General features: G+C 36.8%; 1 protein-coding gene across 4 annotated transcripts in view; it reads right to left on the bottom strand.

The window, feature by feature from the left end:
- The window catches only part of LOC129902206 (rho GTPase-activating protein 7-like), a 43,035-nt gene extending 16,568 nt beyond the window's left edge, over positions 1 to 26,467 (bottom strand). For 3 of the 4 annotated variants that reach the window (XM_055977300.1, XM_055977301.1, XM_055977303.1), the window contains exons 1-12: positions 26,215 to 26,467; positions 18,907 to 18,943; positions 14,060 to 14,136; positions 11,978 to 12,048; positions 10,985 to 11,063; positions 10,326 to 10,470; positions 10,057 to 10,176; positions 9,352 to 9,429; positions 8,672 to 8,727; positions 8,491 to 8,560; positions 3,075 to 3,162; positions 249 to 492 (exon numbers count right to left, since the gene is read on the bottom strand). In XM_055977300.1, the coding sequence (XP_055833275.1) occupies positions 249 to 492; positions 3,075 to 3,162; positions 8,491 to 8,560; positions 8,672 to 8,727; positions 9,352 to 9,429; positions 10,057 to 10,176; positions 10,326 to 10,470; positions 10,985 to 11,063; positions 11,978 to 12,048; positions 14,060 to 14,136; positions 18,907 to 18,943; positions 26,215 to 26,268 (1,119 nt within the window). In that variant the 5' untranslated portion in view covers positions 26,269 to 26,467. Of the gene's footprint in view, positions 1 to 248; positions 493 to 3,074; positions 3,163 to 8,490; positions 8,561 to 8,671; positions 8,728 to 9,351; positions 9,430 to 10,056; positions 10,177 to 10,325; positions 10,471 to 10,825; positions 10,945 to 10,984; positions 11,064 to 11,977; positions 12,049 to 14,059; positions 14,137 to 18,906; positions 18,944 to 26,214 lie in introns of those variants that run through there. The other variant, XM_055977302.1, reaches the window with a different exon arrangement.
- Positions 26,468 to 26,827: the final 360 nt, after the last annotated feature.

The raw sequence follows: 26,827 nt of genomic DNA, 5'->3' as shown, positions 1-26,827 counted from the left end.
ATACTTCCATTTGAAATATGAAATCCAGAACCAATAAACAGAAATCAAATGCAGAGAGTGATGAAAGAGAATCACATGGGATAATGATACAGAACCCATAAATAAAGGAAAAAAGTGAAATAAACACATAAATAAGGAGAAAGGGCAAAGAAATCAAGCCACAAAAGAGAAAAGATATAAACTCTAAAACAACTTCAGGGTTTTACTTTTTGGTGAACACACTTGTCTTTTATTTTGGAGCCACTTACATCAAAAATATTCCCATACTCCTCAAGAAGTGTCGTAATAATAGCCTGGGCATTATTGGCTGCATTAGCGGCGGCAAGAAGCTGAGCAGAGTTTTCTCCACTAACATCAAAGTCATCCTCCAACTCACATTCCCCCGCTAAAAGAGGGCGTAAAAGCAATGGTGCCATACAAGCAGCAACAGCAGATGGAGTCATCCGATTTTCAGATGCATGTGAAGAAATTGTATGCATCATCTTCAGAATTCTACAGGAGAAGCAAATTTACAGGTTAGGTTGGTATACTGATGCATGAATTTGAAGATTAAAGAGAAACCAAAAAACTAAAAAATTCTCTGGCTATTATATGGATGTTCAGCTTCCTCGAATAAAGATGTAATAAACTACTGTGCAAATATGACTGCAGTTACCATTGAACAAAGACTTTAAGGAGTATCCCTGTCTCTATCCCATGACTTGATCATTTTCTTGTCAGCAATTTAGTAAAATGGATCTATAACAACCATGGTGGTAAGGGAAATGTCTTACATTTAGTCAGAATACTGAGTTAAGCTTTAAACCGACAACCTCTCAGCAGAATAACTATGAATGCGGATATAGGGGAAGTTGAGCACAAAAGTAACACCAGTAAGCTAGCAATCACTTGAATGAGACAGTGAGTGGGAGAGAGTTTTTTTTTTTGATAAACAAGGGAAACCTGCAGCCGCTACCCTTTAGGTGCGCATAGGGTAAAAACCCCGCTCCTATGCAATAGCTCGCAAACCACACAAAAGAGGTAACCCGCACTAGGCAAGCCCGATGCGACGAGCTCAACCCAAAAGGCAAACCCCTTGCTTTCGCTGGCAAAGGGTTTCGAACTTGAGACCTCCAACATGGAAGTCCCAAGCCCAAACCACTGAGCCAGCCCAAAGGGTAGTGGAAGAGAGTATTTTAGAGAAAATAAACGGGGGGAAAGACAGGTTTCTGGGTCGAAGATCTGAGAACTGATGACTAAGTTGGCTGCACATATAAATTCTTCTTCCATCAATAAATGTAAAGCTACAAGCAGAACATAACAATCAACTAGATGTACTTCTTTCATCCTTCTGCTCTAAATACAAAAACATATCACCATTCCCCATGCAAATTTTCAATGTGAACACAGACATCATAAACTTTTCTTGGGAACATACGTTTCATACTTGGGTATAACTTTATGATAAGATAAATAATATTATTAACATTTGGGGGGAAACTCCATATACAAGCCATATACCAAAAGAAGAGAACCTACACCAAAATATGGTTCTCAACAAAAGAGATCCAATTATAAAAATTGGGACCTCGCAAGTACACCAAAAAGAAACTAGGAACAAAACACTACACTTCATTTTACAAAACCAAGTTCCACCCCTTCAATAGCCCTCCCATTTCCTCTCTTTCCAAATGACCCACATGATTGCTAAGAGGGCAACGCACCATGCCCTCGGGCTTTCCTTCCCCCTTCTATGAGTCCAACTTTGCAAGGCCTCCTTCACTATACCCAGCATGATTCATTGCATCTTAAAAAAATTTAGGGCCAACCTCCATAATCAACTAGCCACCTTACAATGCAAAAGGAGATGATCAACACGTTCGCCTGCACTTTACACTTGAAACACCAACTAACATAGGTGATCCTCCTCTTTCTCAGATTCTCCGTTGTTAATATCGCACCCCTTGCTACCAACCATACAAAGAAACAAACCTTACTTGGTGCTCTAGGGATCCAAATGGAGTCATGGGGGAAGAACCTTCTTCTCTCACTAGCAACCTCTTATAAGAAGAGCAAACAGTGAATAAGTCATCACCACTCTTCTGCCACCTCCATACATCCAATAAGTTGTTTGGTGGTCTAGCCCTTACAAAAGCTCTATCAAATTGTGAAATTCTTCCATCTCCAGTACCTTCTGAATCTGAAGTCCCAATGAGTAACACCCTCGTGGGACCTACAAATTTGTTGGACTGTCATCTCTCTCTGGCAAGAAATGCAATATAAATTAGGAATGGCTTCCTTCAATTCGATCTCCTTGCACCACTTACGTACCCAAAAACTAGTCCTACTTCCATCCCCAACCTTGAAAGAGATATATCCACAAAAATCTTCCCACCCCTTCATGATACTCCTCCACAAACCACACCCAAACGAAGTAACAATGTTTCTAGTCCAAGGACATGACCTAGATAGGAGGAGGATATGAAGGTCGAGGATTAGGGTAAAAGGTTAGTAGGTAATTGAGCGTTGTCTAGTTTCCCTTATCAATATTGGTATCATTACTCTCCTACTATCTTATTCTTCGATTATATTATTACCATTGTTTCCCTTGATTCGGTTACCATATTATTTGTTGTTGATACTGCTCTCTTCTCCTTTATTTTTAGAATGACTTCTTTACAATTGTTTTTCCTTTCCATACTTGATTTTGATATGCTTTACTTGAGCCGAGGGTCTTTCCTCTCTACCTTCACAAGGTAGGGGTAAAGCTACGTACACACCACCCTCCCCAAATCCTAATTGTGGGATAACACTGGGGATGTTGTTGTTGTTTTAATAAGATTTCAGTTCCCATTCTGTTCTCCACTTTTATAATTAACTTAGTTTTTTCTCAAATCCAACTTGAGATATATAAAACTCTTTTTGTTTTGAAAAGGTAAAGCAATCATATAAAAAAACTAGCACAAAGGGTGAGGTAGTTTATCATGAAAAAGAAGATAACAACATCACCATAAGAGATTCCACGAAAAAGTGAAACGAAAGAATCCAAGAAAGAATTCATGCAGACTAATCAACATCATACAAAATGGATCTACCTCTGTAATAAGCGCCTGTTTGGTTCAGGAAATGTCTCATGAATGGCAGAGCGCATAGCATTAACCCGAGCTTCCTTTCTATCAATTTCTATTATAGCCAAAAGTGAAACAACTTGAAGTTAGTAACCAATTTGCTTAAGTTTCGACAATCTAAAGTGAAAAATGTCAACTGATAATAAACAAGCAGTCCGATCACAAAGAAAAGAATTACTCCAGCAACCAAGACATGGATCGAAAGTAACTTCAACTAAGAAGGATACTGGCAAAACTCAGTAAGTATGAAATGTACGTCCATAAATTCACAATCTCTAGAATCCCAAAATAATTAACTAAAATCTTACTTTGAAAAGTTTATACTATTTGACTCCAGGAAGCAGAAAAATATTATGAAGTGACTGTTTTCCAGAAAAGGGAATGTGGAAGATGGCAAGGCATCATTGCCTAAAGCTGAAACTGTTTTCTTATAGTTTCTTTCATCTCTATTCTGAATTGTCACTTGAAATAATTCTCATCTTTGGTTGGTTTTTTTGGGAAGGGGTAGGGACCTTAATAGGCAAATAGACACCATATTTGCACGGAGTTTAGTTACTGGCCCCCAAATAGCAATTATACGGCTGAGTTGGACAAAGTATATGGTACACCTGAGGTTTTTTTTTTGAAATAAGGGTAACTTTGTATTCACAAAAAGATTCATCACCCAAGAAATGTTGAATTGGAAATTTACATCCAATAGTGTGATGGGCACACCCCCATGACGGTAATCAGATTACAAGTTTCCTAAGAAATCAACCACTTCTACCACCTCCCCACCAAATCTTGTTTACACCAAAAAAATAGAAGACTAATAAAGTTTGTTTTAATCATTTGAAAAGTTGCTTTCTGTCCTTCAAAGCACCTAGTATTTCTTTCCTTCCATATGGACCAACAAATACATGTTGGGATGAGCTTCCACCATTCTTCTTCTTTTTTTTTTACCTCTGCTTCCAACTCCTGGCCAACTGTTTAGAAGCTCCAAAGTAGTCTTTGGCATCACCCAGCTAACCCCCAAAATGCATAAAAACATCCAAAAACTAGCAGCTATTTGGCAGTGTATGAATAGATGGTTGTTCACTTAAGCTTCCTGTTCACACATAAAGCACCTTGAACAAATTTGCATGCCTCTTTTCTGTAGGACTTCATGAGTAAGACATGCTTTCCTGATTAGTAGCCAAACAAAACATGAGATTTTCAATGGACATTTCAGCTTCCAAAGCAGTTTCCAAGGCCATCTCTCAATCAGTGAGACATTATAGGTCATCTTCCAATAGCATGATTTCACTGTATAGACCCCTTTGTTGTGTATCTTCCATATCGGCTTATCAGACCTCTGAGAACTGAGAATACCTGGGAAATCATTAAGAATCGCTTCTCCTCGCTTAAGGGCTTAAGCGTGCTTTAAGTGCGCCTTTGATAACACTGCTGAGAAGTACCTGGGAAATCATTAAGAACCCTAATAACTTGGCAACCACCTCAGTTTCCCAATCATTCAATGCTCTCCTAGAAAGTAGATTCCAAGCCTGTTGACTCCACACTTGTGCCACAGTTCCATTGTTCTGCAGACTCCATGTATATAAATGAGGAGATAGGTTTGTCAAACTGTCCTCCCCTATCCATATTTCATTCCAGAACCCTGTCTTCAGTCTATCCCCAACACTAATGCATATGTTGTTTCTGAAATGTGGCCATAGTCTTCTAATGGTCTTCCAGACTGCATCCAAATTTGCCGATTACCTCTTCAGTTGTCCACTGGTTATATAAACCATACTTTCCTGCTATATCTCCTCCATAAGGCTCTATCTATAATACAGAATCTCCATAGCCATTATTTTAGAAAGGTATAAAATCCTTGTATACAAGTAGTACACAAAAGTATAGAAACCTAGACCAAAATATGGTTCTATATAAACGTCACCCAATAATCTATGCAAACAAGGATCTCATTGGTACACAAAAATGAAACTAGAGACATAAGGCTACTCTTCACATGTACAAAATCAGTCTCGATCCCTTCAAAAACTATCATATTCCTAAGGCTACTCTTCACATGTACAAAATCAGTCTCGATCCCTTCAAAAACTATCATATTCCTCTCTCTCCACACTACCCACATAAGAGCTAGTTGAGCTACATCTCATGCGTTGGGTCTTCCTTTTCCTCCTTCTGCAAGTCCAGCAATGAAATGTCTCCTTTATTCTCCTTGGCATGACCCACTATATTTTAAACCAACTTAGAACCTCTTGTCACAGGTGTGTCACTACTTGACAATGTAATAGAAGTTGATCCACATCTTCTGAAGAACATGGATACTATAGCACCAGATGACATGTATGATTCTCCTCTCCCTATTTCAGTCAAAACAGTTCCTCTAGCTGCCAACCACGCAAAGAAGCACACTTTTCTGGGCGCCCTGGGTATCCAAATTGGAATATGCAGGAAAACCACTTCATTCTTCACCAATAGTTTTACTTTGTGTTAGTATGATTTGACTAAGAACTGTCTATTTCTCCCTGACTCCCATCTCTGCTTGTCCTTATACATAAGATGTGATGTATTTTGTTTGCATAGTAGTGTTAGTAGGCCTTAAATTCATTCATCTCCCAATTCTGTACATTTCTCCTATATATGAGATCCCACTGCACTCCCCATCATATATCCTTCGAATATGTTGCATTGTCAATCTTATTGGCTTAAAACTCCATAATATTAGGAAGGACAATTTTTCATATGTTCTCCCCAAACTTCTTATGTCCGCAAACACCAATCTACTTCCATCACCCATCCTGAATGTTAATATATCTGTTGAACTTTTCTCATCTCTTCGTGACTTTAGGGAGCGTGAAACTAAAAGATATAGCTACCAATAGTCAAAAAAAGAAAATAAATATAAAAAAGAACAAAATAAATAAATATAAGAACTCCTTACCCCCCCCCCCCCAATCTTCTCATCTGACTTCCTTATTCTATCAACTACGTTGGAATTGTCTTTCAGGCTAGTCAAGAGACTGTTGAATTTTTGCCTTGAAATAGGAATAAATGGAAGAAAATAAATTGGTATTGATAACAATCTGATCCATTACCATAGAGCAATCTTGAACCCGACAGATCATTCCTTTTTCCCATCTTCTTCCTGAAACAAATATAGTGGTTGTAGAAAATATTTTTTGCATGGTGGGGATGCAAATATGAGCTTCTATAATTGGTAGGCCTTTCATGGCATTGCAAATTGACTAAGACACAACGAGTTGGTAACGTTGGATGTAACTGGTGTAGGTCATGACCATTCAAATAGACTAAGTTAAAGACCCAAATGGGGAGTCTTTCCCTCTCTATCAATGTCTTGTTTAATTATTTGGCGTTGCTATGGTTTATTCTAAATCCTATGGCTTTTAAATTGGAAGAGATCTTCTTTGGTGGAGCTTGTCTGATGGGTGTTGGGAAACTGAGAGTGGGAGGGTGGGTGGTTGTGGCCTGAATGAGTGCTAAGAACCTGTAGTGAGGTTCTGGGTGTTTTTTAGGGTAATGATGGAGTTTACTTTTAATGCCTTGTGCCTGAACTTCAAGAATGGACGAAGAAATATGGAGAAGAGGGGTTCTTTTTGTAGATAACATGGCAGAAATTTATCTTAAGTGGATATGATGTACCACATCAAAGCAAGTGAACACAGAGAGATGGAGCTCTCTTAAAAACAATTGTTTTGCAAAGCTTCAGGTTCAAGTTTCTTAATGAGAACCCATGGAGTCGGGAAGCTGGAAGAGGATTTCGTGCAAGTACTACTTGTCTGTTAAGCCCTTTTTTTTCTCTGTTATCCCAAAGTAGAAATCCTATTATAATAAAGCTGAAGGCACCAGAGCAGTGTAGAAGCACAAATACATCATAGAGCAGGCAAGTTTAATACTCTCTTTATTCTCCTGTTAAATCGATTTGTTGACCCTACAATACTCTTTATTAATCTTGCCTGTTTTTGATTAATAGGAGAACGCCATATGGGGTTTGAAATAGTTAATGCAGTGCACAAGCAATAAAATAGTCCTCACCTAGACTAATATTATCTCCCTCAAATCTCTAGCAAAAGAACGACATATACTAAACCATGACGCTCTCATTGCTTCTCTGCATACAACGATGCAATCAAGGCTTCAAATGTACAGAAGCCTCTCAGGTTCGATGACTCATGGATTGTAAACAGACAAAGACCCACATATAAGGTAGGGGTGTCACTGGACCCCGTTAACCTCAGAAAAAATCTTGATATTTGTATATCCTGAAAAACGAGTGTATATTAAATTAGGCACCCAGATAAACAAAAGTTGGCTGCGGACACTGGTTGAAGTTGCTGCTTCCCTTAGTTGTGACCTGGGAGTGAATTCCCTCTCTCATTCCCTTAGGCTTTTTCGTTTTAATTTCAACGGCTTAAATGCGACCCTGATTCTTCTTTTTTTGGCTTTTCAGCTTTACTTTTAACCACCAACACCCCGGACCCCTTTTTCTTTTAATTAAACCCCTACTTCAAAAAAAAAAGCTGAAGTCACTTCTCTCTCCACGATATAGAAAATAAAAGAAAACCTTCATCAAATAACATGCCCAGCTTCTCCCGCCACCGATGACTAATCAACCACAGCACTACACGTCAGTCATCACCAAAAGTTTCGTCGGCAACAACAACAACACCCCAGTGTAATCCCATAGGTGGGGTCTGGGGAGGGTAGAATGTACGCAAACCTTACCCCTACTTCATGGAAGTAAAGTTTTTTTTTGAAATACCCTCAGCTCAGGTAATGCATATCAAAGAAGATTTAAAAGGAGTATACAGAAGTAATGAAGACACCGCAAATAGCAGGAGAAGCATTCTAAAACATATGGAGAAAAGGAACAGTAGTCACAACAAAATAAAATAATAACCAAGGCACAATAAACAACATGTAGTAGCAGAAATCAAGGCACCAGAAACTACGAGAATAGTGCTAGTACTACTAGTATGCAAGGAGAAAACCTATCTCGCAGGAAAACGAGACAATGCTCAATTACCTACTAACCAACCACCCTAATCCGCGTCTATGCTAAAGATAATGGTGCCTCCGCTGTCTTCAAATCTTGGATCCACCTTTGAGACAACTCATAAGCCATTAAAAACTTGCTAACTGAATATGGACGCCTAAATATTCCAACGTCCTTAGGGTCAGAAGAGTAAGCCTACTATTTGGGCACCTTTGCGCTACAATTATACACAGTGCAGGATAAAGCAAACAAACACAAGTATAAAACAGACCACAAGGAAAAACAAAAATGAGAACCCCGTAGTGATTACCATTTACAAGTAAGCAGAAAATCAGAAAATGGTTGCAAAATCTCTTATAAAAGAGTGGAGAATATACTTACTGTAAGCTTCCAACAAAGCAGTGCAGCAGGACGCAGGAACAGGAGAAGATGGAAGCTCACGAAGCACATGCTGCATAAAAGTTGTACCAATTATACCTCACTTAAAAAGCATCAAGATATTAAAATGAGAAATTGTGACAGAGCATTAAATGAGTAATTCATCCAATGTTATAACCAATACCTTAACACAGTCACCAATTACATGAGCATCCTCTTCCAGAACAAATTCAGTTTTTCCTAAGGAGATCACTTCAGCATCAGCAAGCTATGCAGAGTCCATTATTTAACAGTACAATAGATCATAATAAACCACCAAACCAGATTCTTACTTCATGTTCTTTTTTTAATCTGGATCACATCCACAACACCAAGAGCAAGGAAAGAAAAGAAAGGGGAAAACAGAAAAAGATAATGGTCACATGCGAGTTTCTTGTGAATAGTATCTTTTCATCATCAGCTAACAAAAATGATAGATTAGACAAAAAGATGGGGGCACTGCATTACAAACGCAGGATTGGCCATAAATGAGACCCCTACTTCTGTTGCAAAGCACTACATTGACCTTTACTCAAATGCCATTGGTACTATAACACTTCATCAAGGGCACTTCTGTCAAGAGCAATGCAAATGCAAATGGGAGGAGAAGCAATGTCATTAACATTTTGCTAATCCAAGGAACAGTCCATAACAATCAGAGATAACCTAGAATAGAATGGAATTACACAACCAAAATGCATTCCAGATCTAAAATTTAATTCAACTCCTTGAAATATAGTGAAATTAGAGGTACAGATAGACAAGCCTTTTCGGAGTGCAATAATACATCCAACAGATGGCACTCATTCAGTAAAGCAGACGTACCTTGTTCGTACTCGTTTACTCTTCTCTCCACTTCTTCCACATCTGCAGATTGTCGCAATATACCTTCGACCTTGGTTCCTGATAGGAAGTTTATAATAAGAAAAATTTACAAAATAACATGATCATCACTAAACCTATTCAACATCCTCAGTAAGGGAGAGAGAATGCAATGTGAACATCATAATCAGTTATAAAAAGGCTATGCAGATCTTCAATATTGCAGACTAAAGTTTAACCATAACAAGGATCAGACAAAAAGAAGATGTGACCAGAACTAAAGAGAAACAAGAGAGAAATTGGGGTTCTTCGTGGAAGGAGGACCCATTAGGAAACAGAAAGAAATTGCACATGCAGGAATTACAGCAGCTGGAGCAAGATGTCCTAAGTTACGTGTTACCAACTAGGCATCAATTGATAGACGACCTCTTTATACTTAAGCTGACTGACTCAGAAGTCCCTTCATTCAGATTCCTACTTTCCTCAAACTGATGTGTGTCTATATATTATGATTTAAAGTTATATACCCAGACCCCACTAGTGGGATTACACTTAATAAACAACAACAACAACAATAATAAACATAAGAAGATTTTACGCCAACCAAAAAAGGTTATCCAACTAAAGTTTAACCATGCAATTTAAAGCAAATATCTCGATATTACTCTTATACAACCGATTTTACAGGAGGGCAACTGATTGCCTTACCATTCTTCTCAAGGAACCTTAGTGCCTTTTCAAGAAATGATGGGCCTCCATCTATATCTTCTAAGGCGAGCAAAATCGGTCTTCCAACAACTAGAGATTTAACAGGGCGTTTATCCCTCCCTGAATTAGAAGAAACCTGGTCAGATCTCTATCCCCTGACAACAAACGGGGAAAAGGTGCAGTTTCATTTTAACATAGCAGCCAATCTCATCAGGAGCATTGAAGATGTGAACACAAAAGTTTGGCAGATTGCAGTAAAAGCAACTAACATTGATGGAAAGACCCTTCAATAGAATCACCAGTGTCATTCCGGAAAATGCCATTGTGTCCCATAACAAGAGCAGCACTTGGTGCTTGTGCAAGAGCATGCTCCAGGGCTGTCTTCCACTCATACAGATCCTCCAATGTCTCTGCCTGCAGTTCAAAGTTAAAAGCTGAAAAGACGACTTCTACTAATGTATGATCCAGGAATAAGTATACTGCAGCAGAATTGAATGGGAGCTTGATGTATGTGGCAGGAGACAGGAATTCATACACACTACTTGCAAGTGAAGAAGAGATGCATGTAGAACTCAAGTCATTTTGGAGTTATTCCTACGTTAATTATAGCGTCCTTCATACATATGTACTCATCAGGCTCATGTAAGATGATAATAAGCCTAATTATAGGTTTATCAGATAAAAAAATATCCAACATCAGTTCAGAGTTCTTTTTTAAGTTGCATATTCAGTTTTCTATAATGCTAAAGCTAAAGAGAATGAAATAGACCAGTGTAAGGTAACCCATGGAGGGCTCAATTTTATAGAAAAGAAGCATCTCTTTTTGCTTCCCAACCCCTCCAGGTATATCACTTGTCACGTGCATCGACAGTTTCTGGGATGATTTTCCTGTTTAGAAGAGAGACAGAAAGAAAAGCGGGATAAGTACCTTAAGAGTAAAAGCTCGCCCATCACGTCCATCAGGAAATAGTACGGTCAAAAGCTTTTTATCTTCTCTAACAACAACACTGAATAGAAAGTAACTGTGGTAAGAGCAAGACAGACTCTAAACATATTAAGGGCTCGTTTGGACATGCGATATGAAATTATGATTTGAGATCTTGCTATGAAATCAAATTGATATGAAGTTGAAGTTTTTTGGATATGCAATTTGAATTTCTTAAGTTGTATTTTTTTCATAAACATAAAAACCCCACAAGTTGTGAAAAGTAACTGTGGTAGGAGCAAGACAGACTCTAAACATATTAAGGGCTCGTTTGGACATGCGATATGAAATCATGATTTGAGATCTTGATATGAAATCAAATTGATATGAAGTTGAAGTTTTGTTTGGATATGCAATTTGAATTTCTTAAGTTGTATTTTTTTCATAAACATAAAAACCCCACAAGTTGTGAAAACTACCAAAATTGTCCCAATTCTTATATACAATCTTACCAAATGAAAAAATTATAGTCCATAAACAAGACGTCGAAATATCCTAAGGCACTGCATTGATAAATCACATATCTCCATATTCCATATAAATAAATGTTTGCGATTACAAACTTTCATATACACATAATTTTATAAAGATTCACTTGTCAACAAAAGTAGTAACTATAGCTATTCTTTAATATAACCCTTTCACATGGTACGAACAATCTTTTCACGTCGAGCATAGTCCTTTTTTGCAAAATTTAAAATGATGGGTCTTTTTTTTACAAAATAGAAACTTATGGGTTAAGTTTTACATTTAAAAAGGTTGAAATCATGATTTGGAATCCCAAATCATGCTTTTTGGAGAACTTAGGATTATTTCAAATTATAATCCCAAATCGCATGTCCAAAAGCTTATTTCAAATCATGATTTGACATCATGACTTCATAGCACATGTCCAAACGCAAGCTAAATATAACCAGTACATGATTCATTTATTACCTCCCTGAATTATTCAAGTCAATTCCTCCCAAAGTTAGATTCACTTCACCTCCTCGCTGTGGAAGTGTACTCTATATGAGGAGTGCAATGAATCAGTAGAGTCTAGATGATAAATCAACAAGAATAAAAGCTTCAAAGGTAAAAGCTAATAAATGCACAGAGAGAAAATGAGATTTCCCGACATTAAACATCCAAATTATCATTTAAAAGCAAAACTAGACTAAGAGTTCTCACAGCCTTCTAAGTTTTCTCAGTATTTGACAGGTTCAAAATTCAATCACTTCAGTCCCTAACCAGGTGGAGTCAGCTATATAAATTCTCTAAATTCACTACACTCTATGCAAGTCCAGTTCATTCCAATATTAAATTACTTCCATTTAAAAAAATTAATGGTTCTCTAAACATCACATGTATCCCTATATAACTAGTGTAACCCAACTAGTTATTATTTCCTAGGATCCTTACCTTTGATTATATTCTATTTTAACCAAGTCTTAATATATAGGTGATGCAAGAAATAATCATTCCATAAACTGACTTTGACTTGTATATAAAAATACCCATATAGTACACATGTTCCATCTATAGAAAGATGATTCAAGAAATAAATCACAAGACATTATCTATGTAGGATATACCAAATGGTAATTGATCTGAACTGAAGAGAACAAAGTCACTCATTAAATATACTCCTATACGAAATAGTTTGAATATACCCCTTACTATACTTTCAGTCCAAATATACCCCTCTTGTTATACTTTGGCACAAAATTTTGTCCTTATTTTGACTGAGGGACACATGTCAAGCTCAGAGTCAAATGACCCACCCCCAATTTTAGATACCCGATTTTTTTAGAACCCCACCAGTTTAACCCCATCTGACCTATTTTATTTTCATCATCTTCTTCTTCTTCTCCTTTCAATACCCAAAGCTTCAAAGCTAGTTCTTTCATGGTGCAACTCTTACTCTTTTTTACGATCTTTTAAGAAAAAGAAAATTTATATTCTTAGGTGCAGGTGGTGTGCGGATTTGTTATCTTAAAGTAATTCTTATTTACATTCTAACATTGTTCTTATATTATCATATTTGCTTTGTTATGTTAAATCCTATCTTATTAATTTATCTTTACATGGGGGGAGAGGGTAAGATATTTTAAACTTGTTCTCAGGAAAGAGACAGATAAGAAGGATCTAAATTAATAGAAACTTTTGAACTGCATAATCATATTAGTGTTGATATGTTCTGTTATATCCTTATTAATTAATTAATTTTTCAATGGGTAGGGGCATTACTGAAAAATGTAAACACCAGGTTGACAATAAAATAGATAGAAAATAAGCTATTAAGATAGCATTAAGCTTATCCAGTGCCTTCTGAATATCTTCTTAAGGACACACCCTTAAGCTCTAATTTATTTTGTTTTGATTCTTTTCAATTTTTGACAAGATGCCTCAAGTCATGCATCTAGAAAAGCCTTCACATCCTAAAGGGTAGTTTGATAAACAAAAAAATCTTGGATGCATCCTTTTCTTCCTTTTAAAAAATTGAAAAAATAAATAAAATCCACCGTGAAAGAACAATCTTTGAAGCTTTGGGTATTGAAAGAAAAATATTAGATGATGAAAAGAAAAGAAAAGAAAAGAAAAGAAAATAGGTAGGATCGGTAAAAATTAAATGGCTGGGTTTCTAAAAAAATCAGGTATTTAAAAATTGAGGGCAAATCCCTTCGTCAAACCTAAGGAAAAATTTGTGCCAAAGTATAATGAGCGGGGTATATTTGTACCGAAAGTATAACGGGAAGGATATATTTGGAACGAAGGTATAACAAGAAGTATATTTAAACTAATTATGATAGTACATGGGTATATTTGACCTTTTTCCGTAAATTTAAACTATCAAACTTCGAAGAGCAAAGGGAAGGAAAGAGTAGTTACTAGCCGTTTTTCTAGAATTAAATCATCAGCTTGAATACAAGCTATGATCCTCTCTTTTCTTTAGAAGTAGAATATGCAACCAAATAAACAGTCGAACAGAAAAAATCAACTTTGGAAATAAAGAACAAACTGAAAAATTATACTAACAGGATCATTCTTGAAAAAGACCAGAGATGTACGTGTAAGGATGAACCAACGCTTTTTCCAAGACTTCCAACCTAATCCTGCAGAAAATCATAATTTAACAATTAGGATATCAACTGACCAAGTTGACCTAATAATGGTGGAAAAACAGAGGTTTCCGTATAAACTAAACGGCACAGAACTTTCAACCATTGTAGACATTATTTTTTAATGATTCCATTATTATACAAATTCTATCTCGGATAGCAAGTCTCCTCCCAAAAAAAATTTGATCCCAATAATAAACCAACCAAGCCCATAAAGAATTCCCCCACACTTAAAGGTGTGTTCCATAGTATGAGGAAAATGTTATCTATGAAAACTGTTCTTTTGGGAAATGTTTTCTAGGAAAATAAGTGGGTTTCTTATTTTCTTGTATTCATATAAAAGCAAAATTATTGTCCTAAAAGTATTTGTATATAATCCAAACAAGTACTATGGGAGGTCGGGTTGGGGTAAGAGTGTGGGGTGGTGAGGGCTAAGGGGGTGAAGATAAAGTATAGTGGAGGGTCAATGTGGAATGCCACTGATGGAAATCTAGGGCGGTCATTTTCCTTATTTTTAAGGAACTTATTTTCCTAGAGAAAAGGTATTCCAAAAATTTTGACCAGCCAAACATGGGAATGATGAAAAATGTCCGAACACACCCTTAGATTGGACCTGCAACTGTAATTCCATCTCTTCATTTTGTATTTGTTCTGACCTCATGCATTGAGCACTTCGACTTATCCAAAAAAAAATGTACATATTCATACTTTTGCCGTTTGCCATAGGTAAGAGAAAAGCTGATGAGAATGGAGATATTTCTTGCAGATGGCATTCCGCATTCCACTAGTAGGGACTCAGAGTGTTCTTGTCATAGTATCATTCTACTAAAGGACATGAATACCTATCAGGAAAAGGAACACTACTGCACACTGCTCTCTTTTCTTCTGTTTTGAGAATTGGTAATTTGTATTCTTCAGCATTAAAGAAATGTTGACCACCTTCAAAAAGGAATTACAGTCATATCAAAACAGACTACAAGCTTCCTATTAGTTCTATAATTTGATCTACATCTTCTATACAAAGTTGTTACACCAAAAAAGTAAAGATACTAAGCAATTTCATTTTACTTTGTGAATAGAATTGTGTCCACCTTCAAAACACCTCCCATTACTTTCTCTCCATACAGACCATCAGATACACGAGGGTATCAATTTCCACCACCTTTTCTGAGTCTGGCTGCTTCCTCTCCTTGTCCAACAGCTCAGTAAATCAGTGTATGTTCTGGTTGTCCAACTGTAGCAAGTTATGTTAAAAAAAACTCCCATGGTTGGCTGGTGAACTTGCTATGTAGGAACAACTGCTTGTTTGTTTCCCCTGTTAAGTTACATATGAAGCACCTGCGAAACAATTGCATCCCTTTACTCTGGAGCACTTCTTGGGCTAAGTATGCTCTTCTAATTACTAACCAGGTGAAGCACTTCACTTTGGTTGGAATCAGACCTTTCCAGATGCTATTCCAGTTGTATAGAATGCCACCACCTCCACCTTGGATCCCTCTCCTATAGGCATTATTTAATGTGAAATTCTCATCTTTAGTATTTCTCCACATAGCCCTGACAGATGCATCTGTTGTGATGCTGTGTCTTCCCAGCATCTCCAGCAGTGATGCCACCCTCTCCACCTCCCAATCATTTGGAAGCCGTCTGAAGAAAAGGTCCCACCCCTGAGTACTCGTGCATTCACCTACTGTAGCATCAGGGTTGCTGCAAATTGAGAACAAGTCTGGGAAGACCTTACAAGGTTTGATCTATCCATCCTTCTCTGCAAAATCTGTTTTGTTGCCACTGCCTACTTTTAGGATCAGGTTTCCTTCCATTGAGGCTCAAAAGGACCTGATTGTTCTCCATGTCCCTAGCCCATAGGGCCCTGGACCACCTCTGAACACCATGGATTGAGTTCACCATGCTTTGCCACAATCACCTCCTTCCGGAGAGATCCTTCTTTCATGCATCTCCACAACCACTTCATAAGCAAGCTTTTGTTCTGTAATCTCATGTTTCTAATCCCCAAGCCTCCTCTTTTTATACTGGGCATAATTGTATCCCATTTCACCTGGAAGTATAACTTGCTTTCTTTGCCTCCTTTCCATAGGAAATATCTTCTGAGTTTGTTTAACTTCTTTACTACTTTTGGGGTATTGGAAACAAAGACATAATATAGGTGGGTAGGGAGTCAAACACAAAATTTATTAGAGTCACTCTACCCCCAGAGACAGATACTGAGCTTTCCACCTTGCAAGTTTCTTTTCAGCCTTCTCCAAGATACCATCCCAAATCTCCCAAACTTTGTGTTCACTTCCCAGAGGCATTCCTAAATAGGTTGTAGGCAATTCTACTATTCTGCGGCCCAAGATAATAGCCAATCCCAGCATCTGAGGTACCTCCTTTACAGGTATCAAGCTGCTCTTACTCCAGTTGACCTTTAGTCCGGCTACTGCTTCAAAAAGGACCAAGATTAGTCTAATGAATGCTACCTGTTCTGCTTCTGGATCATACAGGATGATGGTGTCATCTGCATACAACAAGTGGCTAATCTCAATTGAGTTTCCTGGTCGGTCCCCAATCAGAAAGCCCCTTATCCACCTTTTCTGGGATGCCACCCTCATCAAGCTGTCAAAATCTTCCATAGCCAGTATAAATAAGAAAGGAGATAGGGGATCTCCTTGCCTCAGTCCCCATTCTGACTTGAAAAAAACAATTGGTTCTCCATTTATAAGAACAGCGAACCTGCCAATTTTTCTACAGAATTCAACCCATTTTAGCCACTTACTACCAAATCTCATTTGTCCCAAAATAATCAACAGAAATGACCAATTAACATGGTCATAAGCTTTCTGGATATCCAGTTTGCACAATAATCCAGGCACCTCCCCCTTCATTCTAGAGTCTATACACTCACTAGCTATCAATGTAGCATCCACAATTTGTCTGCCTTATATAAAGGCCATATGGTTTTTGTTGATCATCTTAATTACACTTTCTTAAGTCTTTCTGCCAAAAGCTAAGCAATAATCGTGTACACACTTCCCACCAAGCTAATAGGCCTAAAGTCCTTCAATTCTGAAACTCCAACTTTCTTTGGAATCAGAGAAATGAAGGTTGCATTGAAGCTTCTTTCAAAAGTCTGATTGGAATAGAAATGAACCGAGGTATTTATAATATCCTCCTTTAAAGTTTCCCAGAAGGTCTGAAAGAATATCATTGGAAAGAAATCAGGGCCAGGTGCTTTCTCCTGAGCACACATATTAATACCTTCCTGAATTTCCTCTTCCTAAAAAGGTCTTTGCAGCCACAGTTGTTCTTCATTGGATATCATATTTGTTCTTTGTAGTTTCAATCCAGGCCTCCAGTGGCCCTCCACACTTCTGATTCCTTGTAAAGATCCCTGTAATAATTTAGAACAGCACCTTTAATCAATTCTGGATCATTAACAGTGACTCCATCCACCTCTAACTGCTCCATAGAATAGAACTTCTATGTGAGGTGGCAATCCTATTGAAAAATTTTGTATTTTTATGCCCTTGCTTTAGCCATTGCACTCTGAATCTTTGCCTCCAGTTTATCTCCTCGTTCTTTGCTAATTCTTCAAACTCCATAGCCAGGTTTGTCTTTTGAAGTATTTCATCATCAGTTAGAGCCCTATCCTACTGTATCCTCTCCCAACTTGCTATCTGATTGAGAGTGTCTTCTTTTCTCTGTTCCAGTTACCCATGTTAGCTTAGCTCCACTCCTTCAATTTTCCTCAGTAGTTTTAGCTTTTCAGCTAATACATACTCTGCTCTGCCCTCAACATTGAATGACATCCACTATTCCTTGACCCTGTCTCTGAAACCATCCACCTCTAACCACCAAGATTCAAATTTGAAATGATTTCTTCCACTCCCAATCCCCCACATGTCAAAGTTATTGGGTTATGATCAGATGTTAATTTGGGAAGTACGTTCTGTTTGATGTTGAGCAACTTTCCCCCCACCGTGCACAGTGCAAGAATCTGTCAATTCTTGATGCACTTTTATGTTCTTCCCCCCTTTTCCATGTGAATGATCCCCTTAATAAAGAGGGGTCAACCAACTCTAGCTCCTCAATACAAGGCTGAAAAGCCAATGGCACCACTGATCCTGTGGCAATTGGAGCTTTTTGCAGTATCTTGTAACATTGAAATCCCCACGTACTACCCAAGGACCATCAACTCTGTTTTTAATGGAATGGTTTGTAATTCCTCCCGCACATTCATAACTAACATTTGCGTGTTTGTCTTTATCAATATAGAATCAAAACCAACTGAAAATAGATCAGGGTTAATAGGGACTGTCCCTTTCTTGTCTTCTGAAAGCCGTCATACTGGATTTCTCTGCATGCTCCACCCCCAACCCCAACCCCCACCCACCACAAGGAAAAGTACATCAGCTTCCTAAATTGACTATATTCCAAAATTCCCTCAACAATAAAAGCGGAAAAAAAGTGTTCATGCCTTAATGGAACCTCCTGGCCTATCAAAATCTAAGATCCTCAGATAATCAGACAAGCCTTTTGAGAAGAACAGTAAATTTAGCCTTTTATCTTAACGGATATTGTTGAACTCCTACCGACTAGAAAAAAAGTGTAGCCCTGGATTTATATATAACACAAAGTCATTATCAAGTAAAAGCTTGTTGACAAAGTTATAACCAACTAGTGCATAAGAAATAAGCCAAATCATGAGGGACTAGCATAATAATCATCAAAACACAAAGGTGTCAAGGAAACTGGAAAAGCTTTACGGACCTTTTGAAGAGATAAACAGCTGCCCACTCTTGAAAACCTGCAAAGAGGTGCCAGTTAAAAACTTGAAGCCCAAGAATTCTAATTGTAAAGAAAGATTAGAAGAATTTAAAGAAGAGGCAATACCTTCTTCATGAAGAAAGTATAATTAAAAACAATGAACTACAAGATTTAGAGACTATTATTTTCATGTAATTCAATAAAGGCACAATGTTGGATTTTGAAGCTCAGCGCAGTCAAGCTCCGTATATTTCTGAATCCTAAATAGCAGTAACTTCATTTGTTCAGACTTTATTTTATTTCTGGATGAAGGTGTTACATAAAGGAGCAAAGATCTTATGACGTCGTGAACAGATCTTTTATCTCATCAAGAAGAAGATAAAAGCAAGAGAAAATGAATATTCAAAAATAATAATAAGCAACACTAGAACAACAGTATCAAGAATGAATAACAAGGAAAATACATGGTTCATGAAACAGGGGAAAAGCCATGAACCATGAAACAACTCCCCAAGAAGCAAAGACTTTTTCGATAAAATTGAACAAGATAAAAACAAGATTCAAAATAAGTTAGTAATAGAAAGGCAAAACAGAAGTGCAATAAAAACAAGATGAACAAAGTAAGAAGTTGGTAATAGGAAAGCCTTTTCAAAAACATTTACCAAAGAGATCTCTTAAAATGTGGTATGAAAGCAAGGCAGAACCTATTAACAAGCTTAAGTAGGCATTTGGCCATAGATTCCAAATATTGTTCACTTTATTTGGAATTTATGGAGTTGGAGGTGAAGATGGACCAGTGTTATCAAAGGCGAAAAGCGCAAAAAAGCTCTAAGGTCCACTGGGGCTTTAAGCATAGAGCGCAAATAAAGTGTGGGCCTTAATAAAAAAAGGTGCAAAGGGAGAAAAAGATACAAATATATATGTTTAGTCCAAGACCAATAATTATAAACATGAATGACAAATATATGACCAAAGAAGTTGATAAAAAGGTATGATAAAGTGAAATATCAATTGTTTAGTTTCACTTCTTCAAAAGAGGCTCATTGGCAAGGAAAAGTTTGCCTTAGAACCTTGATGACCACACTGAAGCGCAAAACACGTTTTGAACCTCGAGGGTTTATCCAAGGAATCATAAAGCATGCCTTTGACAACACTGAGATGGACTAGTGTTTGGTTATACTTTTTACAAAGAATACTCGGTAATGTACATGCTTGAATGTACTTAAATACAACTTCAAAAGTGAAAAGTGAGTTGGAAAATAGGTTATAAGTTATTCTCCAAATTTGAAATACAACTTCAAGTTGGATTGGAAATTTTCAGGGCCAAACCCGGATATTTAAATAAAGTGAATAATTATTCCAAAAAAAAAGTGAATAATTTTTATGGCCAAATGGGTCCTAAATATAAATTACTTGTAATTGTTTGGCTTTTTTGTGTAAGTTGTTAAATGCATATGGCATGGTTAGAGTGTTAGAAGTTCCCTGCATTTATACAGGGACTCAATTTTGCTTGTTCATCTTTGCACCTACTTGATGCAGCTTAATATTAATAAAATTGATTCACTTCTCAAAAAGATAATAACAGGAAAGACAAGTAGGTTAGACAAAAATTAGATTCGTGATTCATCTTAGCTCTACAACCTCAACCGGTAAATAAGAAGATAATCGGAAACTAGTTCTCATCTCTCAATTCCAGTGAAATCAAACGCAGGTCTGCATCAACCATTATGATGTCTTATTGGAAACTGACTAGAGGACCTAAGTGGTCATTAGTTGTAAAGTAAATGTAAGTTAGGATGTCAGGTAATAAGTTGTTAAACTAGATATTTCACACTGAATAAATAACATATATGTATCCTGTTTGAGACCTATAAAATTCGTACGTGTTCTATTCATCAAATCATCAATACATGCTTCCTCTTTTCTAACTAATTTACATGGTATCCTTTATCAACAAAGACTATTCATGTGATATCAAAGCCTCTACAGATATAAGTAGCTTTTATCTAATGACTAGTCAATTAGTTCTCTTCTTTTTAAATATTTCTTTTTTGTATTTTTAAATATTACTTTGTCGGATTTGCTTTCTTTTTCTATTTTCTTTGAATAAAGTGGTCTTCGGGTCATCAACTTGTGTGCAACTTCCAAACCAGTACAGATACTGAATAACTTTATCCACCAAGATTTAGACATATGATAAGTAATCATATAATTTTTTTTGCCTCTACTAGAATTTGATAGCTACTCGCCAATGATTTTCATTCCACCTTCATCGACCACTATGTATACCCATGATTCTCATTCCACCTTCATTGCTATGTATATCCTTGGATGCTGCTTCTCCTTCTTTTAATAATTTTACTGTTGTTGCCAATTTTCGGTGATCAATCTAGTGGCAACGCACCTCGCTCTGGAAACCGTTCCAACAACACCACATTTTCCCAAAGATCGTTCAGCAACTCCAAGTCTTTGTTTTAGTGATAGTTCTGGTTTCCAACAACCATTTCAGTGAAATTTTGACAAGCATAACTTTATAGATGACTTCTTGACAAGTTCTCATGATCATTGTTCAAGCAACATCTCATGGCTACAAACCACGTGACTATGCTTTTTTGTGTTCTCAAAGTAAAACAAATTCAAGTAAATTTTTGACCTTGTGTTTGAGGGGTGTATTGAAATATTTGTGTTAGAAGTAATGAGTTCTTAAGTTAGATTTTGCCCTACATTACACCAACGATATGTGTACTATGTTTGACAACTATAAATTAGTTTATTTTTGCATCCATTAAATAATCAAGTATCCAAGTCATCAATACATCCACCTCTTCTCATATTTTTCTCGTACAAAGAAATTTAATGGAGATTCCATCTTCTGAATTTCAACTCAGATGGATGAAGTATTTGAAGTCCTGCTTAGTCAGAGAACTCGACCCGCATACAACCATTGGAGCTTGCAGCTCAATCAATAGAGAGGGTGCATGCAGAAGGTCGTTAGTAGGGTGAAGGTATTCTTGATTCGGAGAAGATTTATTGCAATTCCAATACCTTTCTAAGACGGACAATGAAAGAGTTCAGTAAGAACGCCATCAATGGATTACAGTTTCTTACTTTCTCTTCCTCTTGGGCGACTAGTTACATGGTGAGATGTGAATAAGAAGAAACCTAACATCTTCCTCACATATTTGCTTTTCTCAAGAAAGAAATTAAATGAAGATTTTTTTTTCTCAATCTCAACTAAAGAAAGATGTTAGAGGGAAGAAGCATTTGAGGTCCTCTCTGGTCATACAGTCAGAGAACCATTGTAGCTTCTCACTCGACTGATAGAGAGGGTGCAGAAGGTCATTACTGGGGTGAATGTTTCCTTGATGCAAAGAAACTCTATTGTTATTCTACCCCCTTTTTAAGGTGGACGATGGAAGAGTTCACCAAGAACACCATCACAGAGACTCTTACTTTCACTTCCTCGTGGGCCACAAGTTACATAGTGCAATGAGATATGAAGAAGAGTAAACCCATCATCTTCCTCACATGTTTGCTTTTGGCATACAAAAACTAAACAGAGATTCCATTTTCTCAATCTCAACTAAAGAAGGATGTTAGAGGAAGAAGTACCTAAAGTCCGTCAGAGAACTGGATTCTCGTAGAAGGCCGTTATTACGTGAAGGTTTCCCTAATTCTGAGAAACTCAACTGCTATTCCAATCCCTTTCTAATGTGGATAATGAAAGAGTTGAATGAGAATGCCTTGTCATTCTACCCACATACACCATGTCTCTCGTTTTTGATAAGGACATACAACATGTCTCTCTTCCCCTCCCTAGGTTCGGTTTTGAAAAGAATGGGCAAGTTGAGAAGCGATTTCCTTTGGCAAGGGAATAAACTAAAAAGTTTTTCTGCCTCATCAATGTCACCAAAAGTAGGAACAGTGGGGGCCTCAGTATCAAGAATTTAAAGCGAAAGCTTACACTGTAGAAAAGGCATTGGAGGTTCACCCAGGAGGAAAACGCACTTCGGTGAAAGGTAGTAGTTGAAACATTCTCCTGTTAAACTCCTTGGTTAACAAAAGGTTCAAAGGCTCCTAATAAAGTAGGAATCTTGAAGCACATACACTCTTTCTGGAGAAAGTAAAATGAAAGTTTTGGTTTTTTACATGGAAATGGCAGGAAAATTAGATTTAGGGAAGACGCTTGGTTGAGCACTCTCCTTTAAAAGATCTGCTTCATGAAATTTACTGCATTTCTTCTCTTCACAATGCCGTAATATCTACTGCACAAGGCTGAGATCTCCGTCTCAGAACAAATTTGAATGATTGGGAAATACAACGTACTTGTGAGCCATAATTTGTGCTAGGTAACACTTCACTGGACCAATCACAGACGGACTCGAATACCTGTAGGGATCAGCAAAGTGGTAACTTTTTGGGTCCAGTAATGCTATAAGTAGCTGTCTGCCCATGATAATAGAGAATTTTGGCCATGGTAAAAGATTTGGCACAACGAAGTACCCCTAAAGGTATCTTGGTTCACTTGGTTCATGGCTAGATAGGTCTGTCTCACTCAGACAAATCTTCAGAGATGCGGTCTCCAACTCTGTAGCAGATGTCTTCTTAGTGAAGAACACCCCGAAGATGTCTATCATCTTTTCATACATTGCAAGGCACTCACATGTCGTGAACCATGTTCTTTGCTATTCTGGGAGTAGAATGCCAAACTCCACTTTGGAGTTTCTAACGTGTAAAGAAGACTCAATAATCAGTCAAAAATAATTCTGAAACACCATTCCAATTGCAATCTGGTAGACGACTTGGATGAAAAGAAACTACAAAATTTTGAAGGCTCATCAAGAAATTTACTTAGCCTTAAATTGAGAACTCCTTTTTTGTTAGCTTGTTGGTGCAACCTCGCCTTTGTACATGATGTAGATGCCATTGGATATGATCCGGGATTTGCACAATTTTTAACTATGTTTTGAAGCACTTGCTTAGTGATACTTTCTTCAATAATATCTTCTTATTACTGATCAAAAACAGTTCAGTGAAAACGCCATTGATGGCACAGAGATTTTCTTTCTATTAATTGTGGGCCACTAGTTACTTGGCGCAATGATATGTGAAGAAGAAAAGACCTATAATCTAATCACATGTTTGCATGCTTAATCTTGATAACCATTCCAGTTCTGATGTACTAGCTTCTATAACTTATCTTGCCAAATCCAGCGAACTACAAATAACAAAATGTTTCTTTTAATATTTTGCATAATGGTGAACTATACATAAAAGTTTCTAATTCTACTTGGCAGATATTGAGTTGCAGGTCATCAGTTTGTTCACGAGTTATGGTTATCAAAAAATTCCGGAGTTATTTCTATTTGAAAAGAAGAGAACTGTATTCTGGCCTTTAAAATGTAAATTTATACTTATAATCGACAACAATTACATGTCTATTTTTGCGTTCCATTTGGAATCTCCATTAGATTATGTTTGGCAAGAAAATGAAAAAATCTTGCAGGAAGCCATAGCTTGCTTTTTTTATTCCCCTGATTAGATAGCATGTAAAAGAGGTTTTTCTTATGAAGTGACATTTCATTAAGCATCCAATAGATGCAAAGATACAAAAGGGGGGAATCTGTCAGCCCAGTAAGAACAAAAAACTTATAGAGCTAAGGAGCTGACAAAATCCAGGTAGTGATCTAAATTATTTACATGGGAAGAGTTAGCCCAGCTAAAAGGTTAACCAAACAACTAGCGTTCCGCTTACAAATTGGAGTTGAAACTCCATCGAAAAATCTCTTGTTTCTTTCATCCAAATACACCGAAAGATACAGGCTGGGGTCATGATCCAGATTTAAAAGAGTTCAAGGTGTTGTTTCTTCCTTTTAGCATGAGAGAACTTCTCAGCTAAAACAAAGATAAAATTCCATAAACTTCAGGCACTATACAGAATATCTTTTAAGGGAATAAAATACAAAAAAAATATATATTTCAATAATCCAAAAACTAATTTCAAGTGCATCTGTCTCTTTTTTTTTTACCCCAATAATACAAAATATGTCTCAAACATACTTATCCTATTTCTTCCATAGCACAACCTATAGGATAAATCAAACCTAACCTAATAAGAGAATCATTAGTTTCTGAATGAAGATTATTTGACTGTCCCTCACTCATATTGACCCAAAACATTTTTCTAGGTAAATGGTCCTATTTTTCTTAATCACAATCATTTGGCTGAAATTGACTTCAGAAAGACCAGATGTTGCACTAAATATTTTGGTAAAACGGGTGTAACTCCAATCAGTGGATCATAATGTCTCTAATGCAAATCAAATGAGAAGACTATAGTTGTATGCACATTGACCCAATATCTTTTGGGTAAACAACTGCAACGGAATCAAAATAGCCTAACTTCTTGAAATGAAATTCATTTTAATATAGATGACTTCAGAGTCTCACAATTTGCTTCACTTTTTTATCTTATTTTCTGGAATACAAGTATTAGCTCCAATCATCCAATAAAACAAGAGAAAGAAGAACCATATTGTTTCTAAATGAAAATCATTTGACCATCATCGACTACACAATGACCTAAAAATTGAATCAATCCAATCCCAAGAAAGGTCCCATTTTTCTCAAATAGTACTAGCTTGACTATAGAACGCTTTGTTATACTTTCACTTCCATTACTTCTTTGAGGGTCTATTGGAAACCGACTCTTTAACTCTGAGGTAGGACAAAGGTCCATATTATTTCTAAATGAAAATCATTTGACCATCATTGACTACACAATGACCCAAAATTGACTCTAATCCAATCCCAAAAAGGTCCCATTTTTCTCAAATAGTACTAATTTGACTATAGAACGTTTTGTTATGCTTTCACTTGCATTACTTCTTTGAGGGTCTATCAGAAATCGCCTCTCCACCTCTGAGTCTACCCTCCCTAGACCTCACTTTGTGGTACTACACGGTAATTGTTGTTGTACTAATTTGACTATAATTGACTTTTCAGTGACCCAACAATTCCTTCTCTATTCTAACTTTATCATCTGATTAAAACAACTCGCAACTCAATTACCTAAAAAATCCTAAACTTTTTTACAAATAAACCATAATTTTTCTTCTGTTTTCCCTCCTATCTATTGATTAAAATTGGTATCACTCCCCACAAACTGGTATTATTTATCATTGACCCCAAATTATTCTTTGATAATCCTAACTCTAACCCATATCAAAAAGTCTCAATTTTTTTTCCATTTTGACCATCATAAACAGAAAACAAGAAAACACAAATTGAAAGAAAAGTCAAAAACTTTACCGTATTTGAAGTACCGATACGTGGACGTTCAAATGCAGCAAGTGAAGCCGACATTATGGTGAAGGGGTTCAAGAAAGTGAAGCCAACATTGAGAACTGAGTTCAACTCGGATCGAGAGTATAACTCGGTTTCAACTCAGTAATGGAGAATCTAATAGGAGATCTAAAAGGGGTAATAAATAATCTGCTGTGAAAGTAGATTTTTTTTATGAAGAAGAAAGAAAGAAGAACCAAAGAAAAACAGAACAACAGAGAGAGATTTATGTGCTGTGTCTGTTTATATTTTTGTTTTGTTATTTTGATATTTGGGTGGTGTGGGTGGGTGGGTGGATGGAGTGGGGTGGGGATAGGTTGAGTTGGTGGAGTAGATTACAATTAGTGGTAAAGTTGATAATTAATTAACATGACACACTCTGTTTCATTGGTAGATTATGAATATCCCAATTGATTTATGTGCATCTTCATTACTCTTGTGAACTCAGATAATCTTGTTTTTTGTTTTTATCATGATTTTAAAGCTAAAAAAAATTATATAATATTTGTCTTATTTTATTCATCATTGCAGCCCAATTGAGTATTGTTCATATGTTGTAATATAATATAATATAATATTA

This window comes from Solanum dulcamara, chromosome 9 (assembly GCF_947179165.1).
Source record: "Solanum dulcamara chromosome 9, daSolDulc1.2, whole genome shotgun sequence".
In the NCBI taxonomy this organism is placed as follows: Eukaryota; Viridiplantae; Streptophyta; class Magnoliopsida; order Solanales; family Solanaceae; genus Solanum; species Solanum dulcamara.
Note: the sequence above shows the minus strand (reverse complement) of the source record. Positions and strands in the feature narration are given on the sequence as shown.